General features: G+C 37.7%; 2 protein-coding genes across 2 annotated transcripts in view; both read right to left on the reverse strand.

Annotated features, from left to right (window-relative positions):
- SLCO4C1 (solute carrier organic anion transporter family member 4C1) overlaps positions 1 to 6,581 on the reverse strand; it is a 105,736-nt gene extending 99,155 nt beyond the window's left edge. The window contains 2 exon segments of the mRNA XM_037801802.1: positions 2,803 to 3,066; positions 6,056 to 6,581. Of these exon segments, the coding sequence (XP_037657730.1) occupies positions 2,803 to 3,066; positions 6,056 to 6,389 (598 nt within the window). The 5' untranslated portion in view covers positions 6,390 to 6,581.
- A 70-nt stretch (positions 6,582 to 6,651) lies between these two features.
- Positions 6,652 to 22,766, reverse strand: part of SLCO6A1 (solute carrier organic anion transporter family member 6A1) — a 199,226-nt gene continuing 183,111 nt past the window's right edge. The window contains exon 14 of the mRNA XM_037800889.1: positions 6,652 to 6,944. Coding sequence (XP_037656817.1) covers positions 6,652 to 6,944 — 293 coding nt within the window. The remainder of the gene's footprint in view (positions 6,945 to 22,766) is intronic.

The raw sequence follows: 22,766 nt of genomic DNA on the forward strand, positions 1-22,766 counted from the left end.
CTACTTCTATCTGTGTTCCTTTAGATATCCACTGCAATTTTAGTCCTAAACTATTGTATTGTAAACACCCACACACCCACACACACATACACACACACACACACATAACACAACACATACAACACACTGTCATTTTGGTTAAAGAAAACTTTCATGAAAGAAAGAATACAAAAATTCAAAATAGAGTCCAGGTATTTTCATTCATTGTCAGTGGGAGAGTAATTGGTATATCCTTTCCTGAAAGTCCAAGTGGTAACATCTATCAAAAATTAGAATGAGTAAGCTTTGCAATCCAGCATTTGCACCTCTAGGAATCTATCCTAAAGAATAACTTGCACACTTACATGAACACATATGTTCAAGGATATATACTGCAACAATGGCTATATAACACGCATTTCATGCTTAAGCCCAAACCTGAATACTTAATTTCCACTCCCAGCTCTCTTCTACGTAGTCTTCAAAGGAACCAGTCACTCAAGCCAAATATCAAGTCAATATTCATTCTTCCTTCACAATCAAGCCACTAAAATGTCCTATGTCTTTTTTCTTCTGAAATACATTTATAATCAGTCACTTCTCTAGATTTCTACTGCTACCACAGCATTCCCAGTCACCTTTATCTCCCACCTGGACTTACTGCAAACCTTATGAGTGATTTCCTCTCATTTACTTTTGTCCATAAGACCCACAGAAGTCAAAATGATCATTTTAAAAAATAAATAAAATCATAGCACTCTCCTGTTTAAAACCCCTCCTTGACTTCCCATTGTACTTAAAGTCTAAATGCCTGACTTTGGCTTCTGCCTGCCTCTCCAAGTTCATTCCAAGCCATGTTCTCCCTTGCTTGGGTCATGCTGGCCAGAACTGACAGTTCCTAAAACTTACTAAGTTCTTTCCTCCTCCAAGTCTCTTGATCAAGCTTCTCTGTGGTTCAGAAAGCATATCTGGCTTCTCATTAGCTAGCTATTATCACAATTGCCTTCCCTAGGTCACGTATTTACCCATTTGTATGCTATTACAACATGCTGTTTGTTTCCTTCATATATTCACCTCAGTCTCCAATTCTCTTACTTATTAATTTTGTATTTCTCCCTACTAATATATAAAGCCAGATGGCAGGAAACTCATACTGCTGTTACCCCAGCACTCTGAATAGTCCATTATCAATAAATATTAGTTGCATAAATGACAGAGTAACAAAAGGGCCACTAAGTTTTTACTTTAATTTTCCATGAATAAGCTATTATTTAAATTATGTGTCTTAGAGTAACAATTAGATCAGCTAATTACAACATCTACTTCAAGAATTCGGTGAAAATCTGCATAGTACACCATAATTTACTAAAAGTTTATGATCTGGTTTCAGCAATTCTCTTAGTTTCATCACTGGCCACACATGTGCCTTAGTTTGTGGCCATTTCTATTTGGGAAATTTAAGTTTTTCAAATTGCTTGCAATTCAAGGTGTGTATGGCAAGAGAAAAAGCTAAGAAAGTTGCTGAGGACAGATCAGCCTTTTGAACTGACTAGGGAGTTTATATTTTAGAGTGTTAAAGATTTTTTAACAAGGTTAGTTTACTTTAAGATCAAGGGAATCTGGTCAACTGGAAGAGTGAGGAACTAGATAAACCAAGACATTCACCACCTAACATTATGAACACCATGACATTTTTGCTCTCAAAGAATCAGTGTCATATTACTTATAGTAGACCAAAATTTAGATTTTTCTTTGCTGTTTAGATTTCAAAGTTCTTATGTAACAGTGTATACTGCAATATGTGCCTTGTTACCAAAATTATCCCCAGTGAAATTATGTGGAATTGGTTTTGTCCAATCTTGTCCAATCCTGGACAATGTACAATATTCTACACAAGTGCTCTTTCCACTGTATTCCCCTTATCTCATTCATTCCAAAGTTTATCAGATTTTAAAAACACTGTCTGTCCATCTGCTTGCAATTATATTTTTACTGCCAAAATGAAGTCTTCTTACCTAATAAGTACACTCCTAAATTCAGGCTGCATAGTATATTTTTTCTCTTCTTTTCTAAGCCATTTCTTTATTTACTTAATCCCTAAATTTTTAACCTTCTGGTTTTATTCTTAATTATTTCAATATTTGTCATTAAAAGTCCTAGTAAGGGCAATAAGGATGCTAGTTCTCTCATTACACATCCCCCTGGCTCTTCCATATTGTTTTTCCATTTAAAAAATGACTCTTTGAAAATAAAGTAGAAATACAATCACATTTGCTCTCTGAGTCTTTAAATAATGCCCTTCTTCATTTAACCAGAGCAACACTGCAGGCAAACCATGATGTTATGTGTCTTTAAACTAAAGAGCTGAAAGTGGAGCTAGTTTTAGATCTTAGGAAAAGTTCTACTCCTTCTGTAAATTTCACCAGTCTTTATCACAATCAGGAATCAGCACCTCCAGGATGAAATGATGTAACCACAGCACATGAAATCACAAAGGGAAATGTAAAGATCTCAAAAGCCCATGAATCACAACACCTGCAAAGGAAAGCACACCAACTCTTTTTGAAGGAGGATTCCATGCAATGAGAATCAGAGGATTAAAAATTTTGAGAGCCAATAAAGCAATGAATAATACACAATCTGCCTCTGTATTCTCCTACCTAACATAATTCACATAAGAAACAAAGCAGTAAACAGTGAAAGATTTTTAAACTCTTTCCCTACTTACCTGTAGTAGTGAGTTGCAATATAGTTAATGATCTAGTTTCATACTGCTTCTTTAGATTAAAACAAAGAAAGAAACAAAAACACAACAAAACTTACCTTCAAAAATGGACCCCAGTTTATATGCTCCACTAAAAAATTGTGGCAATGAAAATACAAGTGCTCCCAGTCCTATCATAAAGGATGAAAATGCAAGCCATCGTGGTTTGTGTCCTCTTTCACCAAAGAATGATACAAACAAAGACAATAAGCAGAATGAGATATCATAGCTTGATGATATCAGGCCTGTCAGGGTACTCTTCATTTCATAGCGCTTCTCGATAGTGGAAATGCTAATATTTACTAGGCCATTTACTACAATACCTAAAAGAGGGAAAAAGGAAATGTATGTATTAAAGTTTGGTTGCTCATTTGTTTTGATAATTTTAAAAATACCAATTTTAAAAATCTCAAAGTTTTCAAGTTGTGAAACCCAAACATGCTTCCTTGAAAATCACAGTTCACTTTTAAATTGTACACTTGTGAATTTTTAGAATTTTTAAAATTGATGTATGCTACATACTTAGTTGTTAACTAGCCTTAATTCATTTTTCTTTAAATGACAAAAACAAAGTCAGAGTGGTAAAGTCTCATGAAGTCAGGTTGTTAGAGAGTTTCCAAATGTGGTACACTCTCACAGAACTCATTTGGAAGAGTACAAAAAGTACAGGTGGACCCCCTGGGTCACAGAGTAATGTTCAACTATTTCCCAAGTTACTCAATCCTTAAATGTATTTGTCTATTACAGGAGGTCACCATGACCTAGTCAAGGTGAAACTGAGTTCTCAAACCTCTTTTTCTCTAACACTCTTATAGAAATTTAAAGTTATTATTTAAAAGGCCCTAGAGAAAAAGTAAACACAAGCTAAGTGTCTTATTTCAACAACTGGTATTCTAAATTATAAGTAAGGTTAAATAAAGAAAAAAATCTTACCCTTCATCTAATTATTATAATTATGATAGAAGAATAGAAGGTAAACCAGGGAAGGCTGAAAACCCTTTTGACTGATTTAACAAAAATGTCCAATCCAGATATAGATAAACTTACAGGAATTTTTAAATTACTATAAATTGAAAATAAAAAGCCTCTGGTAAAATTATGTTTCACTAGTTACCCTTTTACATAAAAAGAGATCAAGAGTTTCACTCATTAATTAATGGAATGAGTATACCCATGCCATAATCTCTATAATGTGTTTAAATTTTGCTTTATCAAGACTTGATTGAAAAATGTTTTGAGAGATTGATCTAACAAGCTTCAAAAGTCCTTACATGATTTTTAGTTTTATACCCATTTAATAAGTCTATAAACCAAATTATAATTCCTAGGATTTTAAATTAAAGTATCAAAAATATCTTGGAATGACACTTTTGTAGGGAGATAAAATTATCTGAGAATAGGAAAATTGCTTTCTCCAAAAATCAACACCCCAAGACACCCACCATACTAATGAAAAGTCAGTCATTAGAAATCATTGCATTTATGGTAAAACATCTCCTTGAAAAAGTAAATGCATAAATTCCTCTGGAGGTAATAGCACTCTAAACTTGTGAATCCATGACATATGGCATAATGTGTGTACTTATTGTAAATGCATGAAGATAAGAGGCTCATTTGGAAATCAAGTGCTAAGAGAATCCCTGTTTGTCTTTGAGAAACTCTGGATTAAACTCATTTGATAATTTTTTCTTCCCTATTAAACATTTATTAATACCATGGAAATGGTCTTCCCAAAGAACATACGTGAGAAACATGGCAATAGTGTTTTCAATCATTCAAACTTAAACATGAATTAATTTACTGGGTCACTTCTACTTATCACTATGCTTCTTAAATTGGGAACCTCTAGGTATATGCGATTCCAGGCTAAACCTGACGCATTTTTCTAGAGTGCCAATTATATTTGTTAATAATTTTAGGGAGTATTTTATATTAAATGTTAAAATATATATTCTGGAATACAAATAGAACTATCACAATAAGTTTTAAGATAAAGCACAAGTCAAGAAATTTTTCAACTGTGATTAACTTCTTTGAACTACGTAGATATGCATTTGACACTGACATGCTTCACAAACACTAATTTAGGATAACTAAGATCAAGACATTGGTGGGAAGTGATAACCAGTTAGCACAAAATTACCTTCAGTTAAAATAGAAGTGGTTTACATGCAATAAATAAATATATCTTTAGTACCTAGCATGTGCAAAGCAAGGGGCACTGGGCTCCTTGGAGAGCGGAAAGGGAAAAGAGAGATGCATATATTTAGATTAGTCTTCTATTAGTCTAAAAGAAAAAAAGCACACCCCCCCCCCGTACCTTTAGATTGCATATCTTCTGATCAGTCCTTAATTGACTTTTCTTTACAAAATATTTTGAGGCTACACTAGAGTGATCAGAAAATCTCTACATATTATCAAATTGAAATGAATCTGCAGCCTGTACTTCACGATGTTCCACCTATGCCCGCCCTTCCTCAATTTGTCACACCGGTGGAACTTCCCCTTCTTTCACCTCCTGCATTAGACGCACTACCGCAGCAGTTTTTGCTTTCTTTAAGCTTTCTTTCTCGAGGACCATTCTCCCTCTACCATAATCAATCCTCCTCCAAATCCTGTTTAATTGCAAACTCCTGAGGGTATAAACCTTGGCTTAATCTGCAACTCCCAAGAGAATCTAAAGGTGATCCTCGAACAAAACAGATACAGTGTAACTCTTTTGTGACTGAAATGACTAATAAAGACGGACCCTTCAACAGCGCCTAAAGCCATTCCTAATTTACTCACTGGACTCCGCTTATGCCCACATGCAAACTAAATACACTTAACAAATCACGAATGCTCATTTCTAATCCGTACTACATATTTTAAATCCGTCTCTCCTTTGAGAAACAGTCTACCCTCATCTGTAAAAGTATCAGTCCTTCAGAGACAGAAACAATATCAGCAAAGGGTATGCTTTTGTAATGCAGAACAAATTCCCCCAGGGGATACCATCCCCAAAGAACGCTCTTGTACTTTCTATCTATCCTCGAGGAATCCAACATGCTAAACTGAGGTAGACCTCAAAGAGGAAAAGCTTGCAGAGCAAGTTTTAAACGTTGCGATAAAGGAGAAGCTACAATGTGGAAGTCTGAATTTGGTGGGTTGACGTGGTGTGAGTGTTTGCACCTTCCAAGCCCCTGGCCGCCTCTCAGGGCGGGTCAACCATCCGATCCCTTCGCATCTGCCATCTCCTCCCTGCCAGCTCTCGGCGCCCCTACCTCGGTCTCCGCACAGTCAAATCTCTCTTCCGCGGGTGCTGGACATTACCTTGAGTGAGGGCCAGGAGGCAGTAGTGAAGCAGAAAGCCCTGGGGAGTGTTGAAGCGCTGGAGGCACTTGGGGTGGAAGTCCCCCCATCCGCAGGGCCCCTCCTCAAACTCAGGCAGCAACTGTTCTTGGGAGGGAGGGAGAGTTGCTGGAGGCGGAGGTGGCTCCTGTGGCTTGCGAGGCTCCAGAGGCTCTTGTGGTTGAGAATCACCTCTCTGAGTGTCAGGGAACAAGGAAGAGACCTCGACCTGAGAGGGCGATGCAGACAAACGGCGCAGACTGTCGGGGCTGGAAGGGACGAAAGCCGGGTTCTCGATGCCTTGGGCCCTCTTCATGGCGAGGCTGAGTTCTCCCTACTCCAGTGTGCCCGAGCAGCCAAAAAAAAAAAAAAAAACAGGTTTCGCTCCGGATCCTCCTCCGGGCAGGTGACAGCGCCTCCGTGCAGGAAGAGTCCCCGCCTCCTCGCCGTCTTCCTTCCAGGGCTCTTGATACCGCAGCCCTCCGACCCTGCTCGGCGAGCCTGAAGCGACACCCACCACGGAGCTTGGGCTCTGGGCCCAGAGGGCCGTGCTGTTGCACCCGGCCGCGCCTCACCTGTCACTGCCGGAGCCAACCAGAATGCACGGTGGGGGCTGTGGCGGCCAGGTGAGGGGGCAAGGGCCGGCCTCTCTCCCGCAGAGTCCGCCCTCTGCTGGCGCCTTGTGCCCCAGCCCACCGCGCTCTTCCCTGGTGTCTATGGACTGGGAACAAACAGAGGCTGTGGGAGTCTGGTAGCGGAAAGTTCTCCCTGGGTGCTGACAGGAAAGCTGTAAACGCAATTGCATCAGGAGATCGTTCAAGAATATATCCTGCTGTTTTCTTCCTTCGCTGATTATCCAACCAGGCTTGGTCTGGACTCCAAGAACCAAACAGCTACAGCTTCAATCCTTAAGATTCAATGGGCATCATGAGGAGACTTTTACCTGTCATTCTCCCTACGAACTGTATTCTCCCTGCCTCCAATCACCACCACCATTAACATCACAACATAACAATCTTTTGGGTTTAGTTCCCCAAACTAAGGAAATACAAATTAAGAAATATGACATTCTCTCTGCTGCATATTGCATATCTAAGATCAACAATGCTGATAACCATGTAGATAATTTCTACACGTGGAATAAATAAGAAAAATGCCCTGAAGAACTGAACACCTAGGTTTAGTCACAATTGATTCACTTATTCATCCATTCATTCATCAGATAAATATTTTTTTACTATTTCCTGGGTCTACACACTGTTCTAGGCTCCAGGAGTACAAAAGGGAACAGAACTAAAATATCCTCCCTACCCTCATGTACTTACATTCTAATAGGGGGAGATTGACAATAATTAATAAATATATGGCACATCACACGGTGACAAGTACTATGGAGAAAAGTAAAGAAGAGACCCAGGTTTAGTGTGTGCATGTTGTGTGTATCTTTGGAGTGGCAATACAATTCTAAGTTGAGTGGCCCTCATTGAGAGGGTGACATTTGAGCAACGACCTGATAGAGGTGCTGGAGTGAGCCAGGGGTTGGCCACACTATGTAGACCTTGTAAGTTATTGTGTTAGTTTGACAGGGCTGCCTTAAGAAAGTATCATGAACCGGGTAGCTTAAAAAACAGAAATTTTTCTAGCAGTTCTGGAGGCTAAAGGTCCAAAATCAAGGTGCTGGCAAGGCCATGCTTGACCTTAAAGAGGAGAATCTGGGTTATACTGCTTCACTGGTTTCTGGGGGTGACCAGCCATCCACGATGGTCCTTGGCTTGAGGCATAACTCAATCTCTGACTCTGTCATACGGCTATCTCTTGCATAGCTTCTGTCTTACTAATCCAAATTTTCTCTGCTATTAAAACACCAGTCATATTGGCTTATGGGTCCACTCTAATTCAGCTTGGCCTCATCTTAACTAATAGCATCTTCAAAGATCCAGTCTCCAAAGAGGATCACATTCATGGGACCAGGGGTTAGGACTAGGATGTGTTTGTGTGGGGGGGGGGGGGGGGGTGCAGAGGGTGCACAATTGAATCCATAACAGTCATTGTATGGGCTTTAGTATTTATTGTGAGTGACATGGGAAGGTTTTGAGCAGAGAAGTACGATGATGATCTGGCTTAGGTTTTCAAAGGGTCCATTCTCCCCTTCTAAAGATAAGCCAATGCATCCCAAAGTAATGTATTTTAAACAAAGACTTTTAAAACTTTATATCAAGATTTTGCAATGTTTATCTTTCCCTAAGTTAAATGTTTATTCTGATAAGGAACACAATAAAAACCACACATATTTCCTGTTTGCGCTTCAACACTCCCCAGCATTACACACACAAAGCTGATATGCTTTACAAAACCAGTGTTAAGGAATGCTCCTCCCCCAATCTAATTATTGGTTATCAAGTATCTCAAAATAATATGTCTGGGCTACCTTTAGCAAGGTTAATGGGGACCTCAGATGTTACTGGATACCACTGTGCTATATTGTATTGTTTTCAGTATACTAGCACTATTTATTCATTTATAAGGGCCCTTTCATTAAAATTAGAGTGCTTCACAAAATGTCAGTTCATCATGCTATCAAGTTCTGGAGAGAGTTTTCAAGTATTGCTGTCTTAATTTAACACCTGACTGATGGCCTGCTCAAAAAGCTACTTCCAGAATACCTCTAATAGAAGTGGTTTGGTACCACATGATAGTGATATTCAAATGTAGCCTTAAACTCATGGAAGAGAACATGGCAGTGGAAAGGTTACCTCCCATCCTGAAATAGGATATTTTTATGTCTTCTAACTTTAGGCACCAGCTACATTTAAGGTAGTCTAGATGAAAGCTGTTCCAACATTATTTCTTTTTAATGAAAAAACTAGAGCCCACAAGAAAGAAAATATCATAGTGCATGGCATGTAATATGATAGATGCTGTTTTAAGAAACATAGATTTCAATTGCTTTACATACTGGGTTGAGGGATTCAGATATAAAATATATGTCTTACTTTGAACAAATACGCATCCTTTTCCATGCTCCCTCACAATCTCAAAAGGTTTCAAAAACACTGGCCTAGAACATGAGAAAAGAGAAGAAGTTGGGATTAACATTTTTCAAGTGTCTGCTATGGGCCCCATTATCAATCCTTACAAGAGCAGTAGTTATTATTATCTACATTTTACATATTGAAGAAACTACATCCCGGAGATGATGAATATCCCAAAATCACACACAGATTTGAATTCAGTTCTCTCACCCAGATGTCTTTCCTGGACTTGGCATTTTCTGTCTTTTAATTTCTACAGCCTTTCTCTGTTTGTTAGGATTAATACATAGCAATTCTGGGAGATCAAAACTCATTTCTCTGATGTTGATGTGGTTTGGAAGCCAAATATTGCCCTGAATACCCCAGATTTTAAAGGTATCCAAATTAGGTGTGGTAAGTGATACTTTTAGGCTTTTTTTTGCAGAACTGGACTTGAAGCAGGTTTCTAAAAGTATGCATATATATGACCTTCATTTTATCTATGGAATATCAAGTAATTTACTCAACCAGTGAATTTTGCTTTCATGGGATGTGGTTACATACAACTATGACTTAAGACTATTTTGCAACTTTAAAGTAACAAATTCAAAATAATCTAGTAAAATCAAGGTAGCATAATCATTACACTTAAATCCTTTTTGTCTGAGGAGAAATCTCTACTCTTATAGTGTTAAAGAGTAGAATTTGGTTGAAAAATAGCAAAAGTACTATTGCTTCATTTTAAATATATCTTCTTATTGAAAGGTTACCAAAACTACTTCCTGTTCCCTTGTATTCTTTATGTTGCAATGATGGAAGGAAAGGGGTTCAGGTTTGCAACAAAGACAAAAAAAAAAAAAAAAAAAACCAGCAGCAACAAAAAACTTGGTAGGTTTTGTCTCTGAATATTCTGTGGAAAATTGTCATTTTTAAATGGTTTGGTCAATCTAGTTTACATCTGTCTCTAATAAGCATAGTCAAAATATACCATGTTAAATTTCAGAAGATGATAAATTAGTATTTTTAGTGGGATTTATTTGCTGTATTTTTAAGGGGTGATGAATGGGAGAATAGTGTCAGAATTTTATAGCAGTAAAGCTCCAATACTGTACACAGGAATCAATGTCTCAGCCTTTGGATATCATTCTCTGGAATGTGCAGTTAGTCTTCCCTAATGGTAATGGGATATACCAGGGTAAAGTGGCTTAATGAATAAGCCACCTAGATTACCCAGTTAAATATTCTTGCTCTGATTCCACATTCAAAAGAAATCTTTTGATTAGACTTTGATTACACTTTTGATTATACTTTGGCCTTTCATGTAGACATACTTACAGGATGGATGAAAATGTACTACATACCTTTCCTGAATGTTTTATCACTTTCCCTTCCATGTGCTTTTAATACTGTATTAGGTTTCTTTCCATTTGCAGGCTTTAGCAGTATTCTTTAACAATACTATACTATGATGCTCATAGAATATTAAAATTAGAGGATCTTGAAAGCACCTGAATCCAAAGATAGTCAAATGCAGATACTGTTGAGGTTAACTGAAAATCCCGGTATTAGTTTAGAGACTTGTTAATACTGCAGAATCTTACATTAACTAAATAAAAGTAATGAAACAGTCTAAGTTTCCAATAGCTCAGTAGATTCTGTCAATTATTTTTTCCCATTACTAAGTAGTGAACACAATAAGTATAAAAAAAATTAGGCACTGTATTCAATTCAAAATGGCTTATAAATTAATAATATATTGTAGAAATTCTCAGATTAATTTCTAAAAACTAAGTTTTCTAGTAAACTGTCATATCTGTTTTCCATTTCTATAATTTTGCCGTTTCAAAAATTTTACACACACACGTTCATTTTGATTTTCGACAAGGTGCCAAGTACATTCATTGGGAGAAAGAATGGTCTCTTCAACAAATGGTGCTGGGGAAAAGTATAAGCTAACATGCAGAAGATTGAAGTTGGACCCCTACTTCACACTTATACAAAAATTAACTATAAATGAATCAAGGGTCTACACATAAGAGCTAACACCATAAAACTCTTACAAGAAAACATAGGGGAAATCCTTCATATTGTCAATAATTTCTTAGATATGACACCAAAACCATAGGTAACAAAAGAAAACATAGATAAAATGGGATTTATTAAAATTAAAAAAAACTTTTGCACATAAAAAAGCATTATGGAGAAAATGAAAAGGCAGCCTACAGAATGAGAGGAAACAATTGCTAACCATATACCTGATAAAGGTTTAAAATCCAGAATATATAAAGAACTGGTACAGCTCACCAACAAAAAGACAAATAAACCAATTTAAAAATGGAGAGGCTAAACCTGCTTTTAATTGTGCCTAAGTGTCTCCTTCTGAATGTTTCTTTGTTGCTCAGATGTGGCCCTCTCTCTCTAGCTAAGCCATCTTGGCAGGTGAAATCACTGCCCTCACCACTATGTGGGATCTGACACCCAGGGGTTTAAATCTCCCTGGCAACATGGAATATGACTCCCAGGGAGGAATCTAGACCTGGCATTATGGGATGGAGAACATCTTCTTGACCAAAAGGGGGATGAGAAATGAAATGAAAAGTTTCAGTGGCAGAGAGATTCCAAAAGGAGCTGAGAGGTCACTCTGGTGGGCACTCTAATGCATAATATAGATAACCCTTTTTAGGGTCTAATGAATTGGAATAGCTAGCGGTAAATACTTGAAACTATCAAACTACAACCCAGAACCCTTGAATCTTGAAGACAATTGTATAACAAAGTAGCTTATGAGGGATGACAGTGTGATTGGGAAAGCCATGTGGACCACACTCCCCTTTGTCCAGTGTATGATGGATGAGTAGAAAAACGGGGGCAAAAAAACAAAAATAAACAAACAAAAGGCACCCAGGGTTCTTTTTTATTTTATTTGTTCTTTTTCACTTTAATTTGTATTCTTATTACTTTTGTGTGTGCGGTAATAAAAATGTTCAAAAATTAATTTTGGTGATGAATGCACAACTATATAATGGTACTGTGAGCAACTGATTGTACGCTTTGTATGACTGCATGGTATGTGGATATATCTCAATAAAATTGAATTAAAAAAAAAAAGACTATGAGCCCCTTAAGGGCAGGATTATGCCTTACTTACCTCAATTCTCACACCTCCAAGTCTGATGAAATATCTGGCACTGCTTTTCACTAAATACTGAATAAATAAATGCCTGAATGAATGATTTTTTACACCCCCCCAAAAAATGAGCAAAATACTTGTATAGCTATTTCTCCAACTAAGATATACGAATGGCCAATAAGCAAATAAAAAGATACCCCAAATCAATAGTCATCAGGGAAATGCAAATCAAAATCAATGAGATACTAATTTATATCAAATGGGACGGCTATCACTTAAAAAAGAAGAAGAAAATGACAAGTGTGGGTGAAGAAGCAGAGTAATTGGAATCCTTGTACATTGTTGGTGGATTTGTCAAATGGTTCAGCCACTGGAAATCAGTTTGGCGGTTCCTCACAAAGTTGTACAATCCAGCAAGGACTCAAAAAGACACTTGTACATGCATATTCATAGCAGCATTATTCACAATAGCCAAAAGACGGAAGCAACCCAAGTATCCATTAACAAATGAATGGATAAAAAAAAAGTTTGTATGTCCATGCAAGGGAATATTATTCAGTTCATAAAAAGGGATGGAGTTCTGATACATGTGACAACATGGATGAACCTTGAAGACACCATGTTGAGTGAACTAAAACCAAACACAAAATGACAATATTGTATGATACTATATATGAAACACTTATTATAAGCAAATTCATAGAAAAAGTAGATTACAGGTTATCAGGGCCCAGGGGATGGGGTATCTTTAAATTTCCTTGTTGCTGAAGCAAATACCATGCATTCCCACCCACTAAACAATGGGAATTTATTGACTCACAGTTTTAAGGCTAGGAGAAATTCAAATCAAGTTGTCATCAAGGTGATGCTCTCTTCCAGAAGCCTAGTATTCTGGTACTGGCTGCCAGCAATCCTTGGTCCTGGGCAATCCTAAATCACATGGCAATGCACATGGGAGCCTCTCCTGGCCTCTTCCGTCTCTTCTTGGTTTCATTGACTTTCTGATTCTGGCTGCTCTCTCTGTGGCTTTCTCTCTCTGTGACCTTCCCTATGAGACCCTCAGTAATAAGATTAAGACCCATTCTGTTTCATCTGGCCACACCTTAACTGAAGTAACCTCATCAAAAAGTCCAATTTTTAAGAGTTCACACCCATTGGGATGGATTAAGTTCAAGAACTTGCTGTTCTGGGGTATATAACTCCAAACCAACACAGGGTGGGATAGTGAGTTTTTGCTTAATGGTTACAGAGTTTCTGTTTGAGGTGATGAAAAAGTTTGGATCATGGATGTTGGTGATGGTAGCACAAATTTCATGAATGTAATTAATACCACTGAATTGTACACTTGAAAGTGGTTAAAATGGGAAATTTTGAGTTGTGCATTTGTTACTACAATAAAAAATGTTATACAAATAGAATCATACAGTATATGTAATGTTTGGAAATTGGTTTTTTTTTTCCACTGAAGATAATTCTCTGGAGATTCATCCAGCTCACTGTGTGTTTCAATAGCTGTTTTTTCCCCCTTTTTATTGCTGAGTAGCCTCTTACAGTTTTCATATTCCATAGTTTTTTAACCTTTCATACACTGATGGACATCAGGTTGTTTCCACTTTGGGGCCATTATGAATTAGTTGCTATAAGCATCTGTGTACAGGTTTCATTTCTCTGTGATGGATGTCTAAGTCACACAACAGCTGAATGTTTAATTTGATCAGAAAATGCTAAACTGTTTTCCAGAGTGTCTATTCCATTTACATTCCAACCAGCAACGTATGAGTGATCCAGATTCTCCACATTCTTACCAACATTTTGTGTTGTCACTACTTTTTGGTTTTAGTCATTCTGATATGTGTATACTGATGTTTTATTGTGATTTTAAATTGCAATACCCTAATGGCTAAGGATTTTTTTTTGGAGTGGAAAATTTTTTATTCATTTCCCACATACATCCTAAAAGAATTTGATGCAGATTATAATAGAGAAACAGACATAGAATATGAAAGGAAGCTGCAAAATAAAAGTTGGAAAAAAGTTGGGGGGAGAAGGATACATGATTTAACAGAAACTTGGGATGAGACAGTTGCCACAATTGAACACAGAATTTAACTCCTGCCTTCCTAAGCACTAATAATATTGGCAAAACTATATTCCTTATTTTTATATATTTACTCCTACATAAATAGACAGCACTTTATGTATCTCATTCAATTACCTTTGGTTCATATTTTTGAACTACAGGGAATCATATATGTAAAGAATTTTCTGAGTTGCATGGTTGTAAACAAAAATGTCTAAACTAATGTAATGAGATTACATTATGGACAAATTACACGTCCACAATTCCTTATCCTAAACTGTTGGGGCCAGAATTCAGAATTTTTAAACGTTTTGGAAATGTAATAAATTATATACAGCAGGTATTATGTGACATCCCTGTGATGGTTAGGTTCATGTATCAGCTTGGTCAGGTGATGGTGTCCAGGTGTCTGGTCAAGAAAGAACTGGCCTAACTGCTACTGCAAGGACAATTGTGATTGGTTAATAAACCAGAAGGCTGGTTTATTAAATCATCAGTCAATTGACTTCATCTATGACTGATTACATCAATGAAGGGCATGTCTTCTGCAATGAGAGAATTTGATGAGCTGGATTTAATCACTCAGTTGAAGACATTTAAGGGAGAAGAGAGAGGACCTTCACTTCTTCTTTGGCTAGGCAGCAAAGCATTTCCTGAGGAGTTCATCAAACACCTTGATTGGAGCTGCCAGTTTGCTGCCTGCTTTATGGAATTTGAACTCATGCATTCCCACAGTTGTGTGAGACACTTTAATAAAACCTTATATTTACAGATATCTCTTGTTGATTCTGTTTCTCTAGAGAACCCTAACTGATACATCTTGGTACTGGGAATGGTTCCTGAGGAACAGAATTTTAAAATTGGCTTTTACAATTGGTTTTCTACTCTGATTAATTCAAAAGCAATAATGATAATTATTTCCAATAATCAAGATGGCACTGACAGTCCATGGCATGAATTGGCAATGAAGATATGCAAAATATCACCATTTGACTTTCCTAATCATACTCTTGTATGAAGCAAGGCTCTGAGTGACAGTGTTTTGTTTTGTTGTTGTTTTTTCAATTCAATTTATTGAGATATATTCACATATCATACAATCATACAAAGTGTACAATCAGTTGTTCACAGTACCATCATATAGTTGTGCATTCATCACCCCAATCTATTTTTTGAACATTTTCCTCATACCAGAAAAAGTGAAAATAAGAATAAAAAATAAAAATAAAAAAGAACACCCAAATCATCCCCCATGCATTTTCTAATTTAGTTTTTTGTCCCCATTTTTCTACTTATGCATCTACACACTGGATAAAGGGAGCGTGATACACAAGGCTTTGACAATCACACTGTCACCTCTTGTAAGCTACATTGCTATACAATCGTCTTCAAGAGTCAAGTCAACTAGGTTGCAGGTATTTACTTTTAGCTATTCCAATGCATTAAAACCTAAAAATGGTCATCTACATAGTGCATAAGAATGCCCACCAGAGTGACCTCTTGACTCCATTTGGGATCTCTCAGCCACTGAAACTTTATTTTGTTTCATTTCACATCCTCCTTTTTGGTCAAGACGATATTCTCAATTCCACAATGTAGGGTCCAGATTCATCTCAGGAGTCATATCCCACATTACCAGGGAGATTTACACCCCTGGGTGTCAGATCCCATGTAGGGGGGAGGGCACTGAGTTCATCCACTGAGTTGGCTTAGCTAGAGAGAGAGGGCCACATCCGAGCAACAAAGAAGTACTCAGTGGGAGACTCTTAGGCATAAGTATAAGCAGATTTAGCATCTCCTTTGCAGTAACGGGCTTCATAAGGGTAAGATCCATGATAGAGGGCTCAGCACAGAAACTACCAGCCCTCAATGTTTGTGAGAACATCAACAACATTCCAGGTAAGGAAGTCCAACAGCTCTGCATTTTCCTCCAGCTCCTCAGGGGGCGGGGTGCATATATATTTTTATTCTCTGTACAAATTACTTTGGTTTGTGACTCTCTTTCACACTAACCTACGCAAACCTACCAGGTCTCACTTCCTATTAAAAGTTTCATGTAATTATAGTATTTGAACACACTATATGAGTAAAATGGTTTAGACAATATAGATCTTGTATAAACTAAACATCTCTTCCCTTGGTCTCACATGGAATTTGAAGTTTTAAATTGTAGTCAGGGAGATTTGATTGTTAGAGCCACCCCCCCTCCCTGACTGCCCAGAAACACACCCCATATACAGGGCAGGCAACACCAACTACACACGCAAGCTTGGTACACCAATTGGACCCCACAAGACTCACTCCCCCACTCACCAAAAAGGCTAAGCAGGGGAGAACTGGCTTGTGGAGAACAGGGGCTTGTGGATGCCACCTGCTGGTTAGTTAGAGAAAGTGTACTCTACGAAGCTGTAGATCTGATAAATTAGAGATAAGGACTTCAACTGGTCTACAAATCCTAAAAGAACCCTATCAAGTTCAGCAAATGCCAAGAGGCCAAAAACAACAGAAAATTATAAAGCATATGAAAAAACCAGACGATGTGGATAACCCAAGCCCAAGCACCCAAATCAAAAGACCAGAAGAGACACAGCACCTAGAGCAGCTACTCAAAGAACTAAAGATGAACAATGAGACCATAGTATGGGATACAAAAGAGATCAAGAAGACCCTAGAAGAGCATAAAGAAGACATTGCAAGACTAAATAAAAAAATGGATGATCTTATGGAAATTAAAGAAACTGTTGACCAAATTAAAAAGATTCTGGACACTCATAGTACAAGACTAGAGGAAGCTGAACAACGAATCAGTGACCTCGAAGATGACAGAATGGAAAATGAAAGCATAAAAGAAAGAATGGGGAAAAAAATTGAAAAAATCAAAATGGACCTCAGGGATATGATAGATAATATGAAACGTCCAAATATAAGACTCATTGGTGTTCCAGAAGGGGAAGAAAAGGGTAAACGTCTAGGAAGAGTATTCAAAGAAATTGTTGGGGAAAACTTCCCAAATCTTCTAAACAATATAAATACACAAATCATAAATGCTCAGCGAACTCCAAATAGAATAAATCCAAATAAACCCACTCCGAGACATATTCTGATCACACTGTCAAACACAGAAGAGAAGGAGCAAGTTCTGAAAGCAGCAAGAGAAAAGCAATTCACCACATACAAAGGAAACAGCATAAGACTAAGTAGTGACTACTCAGCAGCCACCATGGAGGCGAGAAGGCAGTGGCACGATATACTTAAAATTCTGAGTGAGAAAAATTTCCAGCCAAGAATACTTTATCCAGCAAAGCTCTCCTTCAAATTTGAGGGAGAGCTTAAATTTTTCACAGACAAACAAATGCTGAGAGAATTTGCTAACAAGAGACCTGCCCTACTGGAGATACTAAAGGGAGCCCTACAGACAGAGAAACAAAGACAGGACAGAGAGACTTGGAGAAAGATTCAGTACTAAAGAGATTCGGTATGGGTACAATAAAGGATATTAATAGAGAGAGGGGAAAAATATGACAAACATAAACCAAAGGAAAAGATGGCTGATTCAAGCAATGCCTTCACGGTTATAACGTTGAATGTAAATGGATTAAACTCCCCAATTAAAAGATATAGATTCACAGAATGGATCAAAAAAAATGAACCAGCAATATGTTGCATACAAGAGACTCATCTTAGACACAGGGACACAAAGAAATTGAAAGTGAAAGGATGGAAAAAAATATTTCATGCAAGCTACAGCCAAAAGAAAGCAGGTGTAGCAATATTAATCTTAGATAAAATAGACTTTAAATGCAGGGATGTTTTGGGAGACAAAGAAGGCCACTACATAGTAATAAAAGGGGCAATTCAACAAGAAGAAATAACAATCATAAATGTCTATGCACCCAATCAAGGTGCCACAAAATACATGAGAGAAACACTGGCAAAACTAAAGGAAGCAATTGATGTTTCCACAATAATTGTGGGAGACTTCAACACATCACTCTCTCCTATAGATAGATCAACCAGACAGAAGACCAATAAGGAAATTGAAAACCTAAACAATCTGATAAATGAATTAGATTTACCAGACATATACAGAACATTACATCCCAAATCACCAGGATACACATACTTTTCTAGTGCTCATGGAACTTTCTCCAGTATAGACCATATGTTGGGACATAAAACAAGCCTCAATAAATTTAAAAAGATTGAAATTATTCAAAGCACATTCTCTGACCAAAATGGAATACAATTAGAAGTCAATAACCAACAGAGACTTAGTAAATTCACAAATACCTGGAGGTTAAACAACACACTCCTAAACAATCAGTGGGTTAAAGAAGAAATAGCAAGAGAAATTGCTAAATAGATAGAGACGAACGAAAATAAGAACACAACATGCCAAAACCTATGGGATGCAGCAAAAGCAGTGCTAAGGGGGAAATTTATAGCACTAAACGCATATATTAAAAAGGAAGAAAGAGCCAAAATCAAAGAACTAATGGATCAACTGAAGAAGCTAGAAAATGAACAGCAAACCAATCCTAAACCAAGTAGAAGAAAAGAAATAACAAGGATTAAAGCAGAAATAAATGACATAGAGAACAAAAAAACAATAGAGAGGATAAATATCACCAAAAGTTGGTTCTTTGAGAAGATCATCAAGATTGACAAGCCCGTAGCTAGACTGACAAAATCAAAAAGAGAGAAGACCCATATAAACAAAATAATGAATGAAAAAGGTGACATAACTGCAGATCCTGAAGAAATTAAAAAAATTATAAGAGGATACTATGAACAACTGTATGGCAACAAACTGGATAATGTAGAAGAAATGGACAATTTTCTGGAAACATATGAACAACCTAGACTGACCAGAGAAGAAATACAAGACCTCAGTCAACCCATCACAAGCAAAGAGATCCAATCAGTCATCAAAAATCTTCCCACAAATAAATGCCCAGGGCCAGATGGCTTCACAGGGGAATTCTACCAAACTTTCCAGAAAGAACTGACACCAATCTTACTCAAACTCTTTCAAAACATTGAAGAAAATGGAACACTACCTAACTCATTTTGTGAAGCTAACATCAATCTAATCCCAAAAGCAGGCAAAGATGCTACAAAAAAGGAAAACTACCGGCCAATCTCCCTAATGAATATAGATGCAAAAATCCTCAACAAAATACTTGCAAATCGAATCCAAAGACACATTAAAAAAATCATACACCATGACCAAGCAGGGTTCATTCCAGGCATGCAAGGATGTTTCAACATAAGAAAATCAATCAATGTATTACAACACATTAACAAGTCAAAAGGGAAAAATCAATTGATCATCTCAACAGATGCTGAAAAAGCATTTGACAAAATCCAACATCCGTTTTTGATAAAAACACTTCAAAAGGTAGGAATTGAAGGAAACTTCCTCAACATGATAAAGAGCATATATGAAAAACCCACAGCCAGCATAGTACTCAATGGTGAGAGACTGAAAGCCTTCCCTCTAAGATCAGGAACAAGACAAGGATGCCCGCTGTCACCACTGTTAGTCAACATTGTGCTGGAAGTGCTAGCCAGGGCAATCCGGCAAGACAAAGAAATAAAAGGCATCCGAATTGGAAAAGAAGAAGTAAAACTGTCATTGTTTGCAGATGATATGATCTTATATCTAGAAAACCCTGAGAAATTGACGATACAGCTACTAGAGCTAATAAACAAATTTAGCAAATTAGCGGGATACAAGATTAATGCACATAAGTCAGTAATGTTTCTATATGCTAGAAATGAACAAACTGAAGAGACACTCAAGAAAAAGATACCATTTTCAATAGCAACTAAAAAAATCAAGTACCTAGGAATAAACTTAACCAAAGATGTAAAAGACCTATACAAAGAAAACTACATAACTCTACTAAAAGAAATAGAAGGGGACCTTAAAAGATGGAAAAATATTCCATGTTCATGGATAGGAAGACTAAATGTCATTAAGATGTCAATTCTACCCAAACTCATCTACAGAGTCAATGCAATCCCAATCAAAATTCCAACAACATACTTTGCAGACTTGGAAAAAGCTAGTTATCAAATTTATTTGGAAAGGGAAGATGCCTTGAATTGCTAAAGACACTCTAAAAAAGAAAAACGAAGTGGGAGGACTTACACTCCCTGACTTTGAAGCTTATTATAAAGCCACAGTTGCCAAAACAGCATGGTACTGGCACAAAGATAGACATATAGATCAATGGAATCGAATTGAGAATTCAGAGATAGACCCTCAGATCTATGGCTGACTGATCTTTGATAAGGCCCCCAAAGTCACTGAACTGAGTCATAATGGTCTTTTCAACAAATGGGGCTGGGAGAGTTGGATATCCATATCCAAAAGAATAAAAGAGGACCCCTACCTCACCCCCTACACAAAAATTAACTCAAAATGTGTAGAGGGCGATTAAGGTAGCATGCATGAAGTCCACCTTCAGCTATGCCGGAGATGTGCAACATGGCCGCCAGGGCTGATACAACAATAGCTTAAGTTACCCTCAGCCTTCTTTACGGAAGTAGTTCGCGCCAAAAGTGCTAGTTCGCGCCAAAAATGCTAACCCTACATCTGCCATCCGCCCTAGCAACAGCAGCCACAAATCCTAGACCGCCACGAGCCCTTGCTAGCCACTTCCCCTTCTCCTAGAGTATATATGCTCTGCCTCTTCAATAAAGTTTTGCAGCTTGATCAGAAACCTGTCTTGCTGTCATTCCTCGTGTCTCTTGTCCCATACCATTCCTCCCTCACGGGACTCGGAGCCTCCGTTGAACGTCCCGCGGGCCGGGACAAAAATGGACCAAAGATCTCAATATAAGAGAAAGTACCATAAAACTCCTAGAAGAGAATGTAGGAAAACATCTTCAAGACCTTGTATTAGGCAGCCACTTCCTAGATTTTACACCCAAAGCACAAGCAACAAAAGAAAAAATAGATAAATGGGAACTCCTCAAGCTTAGAAGTTTCTGCACCTCAAAGGAATTTCTCAAAAAGGTAAAGAGGCAGCCAACTCAATGGGAAAAAATTTTTGGAAACCATGTATCTGACAAAAGACTGATAACTTGCATATATAAAGAAATCCTACAACTCAATGACAATAGTACAGACAGCCCAATTATAAAATGGGCAAAAGATATGAAAAGACAGTTCTCTGAAGAGGAAATACAAATGGCCAAGAAACACATGAAAAAATGTTCAGCTTCACTAGCTATTAGAGAGATGCAAATTAAGACCACAATGAGATACCATCTAACACCGATTAGAATGGCTGCCATTAAACAAACAGGAAACTACAAATGCTGGAGGGGATGTGGAGAAATTGGAAGTCTTATTCATTGTTGGTGGGACTGTATAATGGTTCAGCCACTCTGGAAGTCGGTCTGGCAGTTCCTTAGAAAACTAGATATAGAGTTACCATTCGATCCAGCGATCGCACTTCTCGGTATATACCCGGAAGATTGGAAAGCAGTGACACGAACAGAAATCTGCACGCCAATGTTCATAGCAGCATTATTCACAATTGCCAAGAGATGGGAACAACCCAAATGTCCTTCAACAGATGAGTGGATAAATAAAATGTGGTATATACACACGATGGAATACTACGCGGCAGTAAGAAGGAACGATCTCGTGAAACATATGACAACATGGATAAACCTTGAAGACATAATGCTGAGCGAAATAAGCCAGGCACAAAAAGAGAAATATTATATGCTACTACTAATGTGAACTTTGAAAAATGTAAAACAAATGGTTTATAATGTAGAATGTAGGGGAACTAGCAGTAGAGAGCAATTAAGGAAGGGGGAACAATAATCCAAGGAGAACAGATAAGCTATTTAACGTTCTGGGGATGCCCAGGAATGACTATGGCCTGTTAATTTCTGATGGATATAGTAGGAACAAGTTCACAGAAATGTTGCTATATTAGGTAACTTTCTTGGGGTAAAGTAGGAACATGTTGGAAGTTAAGCAGTTATCTTAGGTTAGTTGTCTTTTTCTTACTCCCTTGTTACGGTCTCTTTGAAATGTTCTTTTATTGTATGTTTGTTTTCTTTTTAACTATTTTCTCATACAGTTGATTTAAAAAAGAAGGGAAAGTTAAAAAAAAAAAAAAAGAAAAACAAGGAAAAAAAGATGTAGTGCCCCCTTGAGGAGCCTGTGGAGAATGCAGGGGTATTGGGCTACCCCACCTCGATGGTTGCTAACGTGACCACAGACACTGGTGGTTTGATGGGTTGAGCCCTCTACCATAGGTTTTACCCTTGGGAAGACGGTTGCTGCAAAGGAGAGGCTAGGCCTCCCTATGGTTGTGCCTAAGAGCCTCCTCCCGAATGCCTCTTTGTTGCTCAGATGTGGCCCTCTCTCTCTGGCTAAGCCAACTTGAAAGGTGAAATCACTGCCCTCCCCCCTACATGGGATCGGACACCCAGGGGAGT

This window comes from Choloepus didactylus, chromosome 13 (assembly GCF_015220235.1).
Source record: "Choloepus didactylus isolate mChoDid1 chromosome 13, mChoDid1.pri, whole genome shotgun sequence".
Taxonomy (NCBI): domain Eukaryota; kingdom Metazoa; phylum Chordata; class Mammalia; order Pilosa; family Megalonychidae; genus Choloepus; species Choloepus didactylus.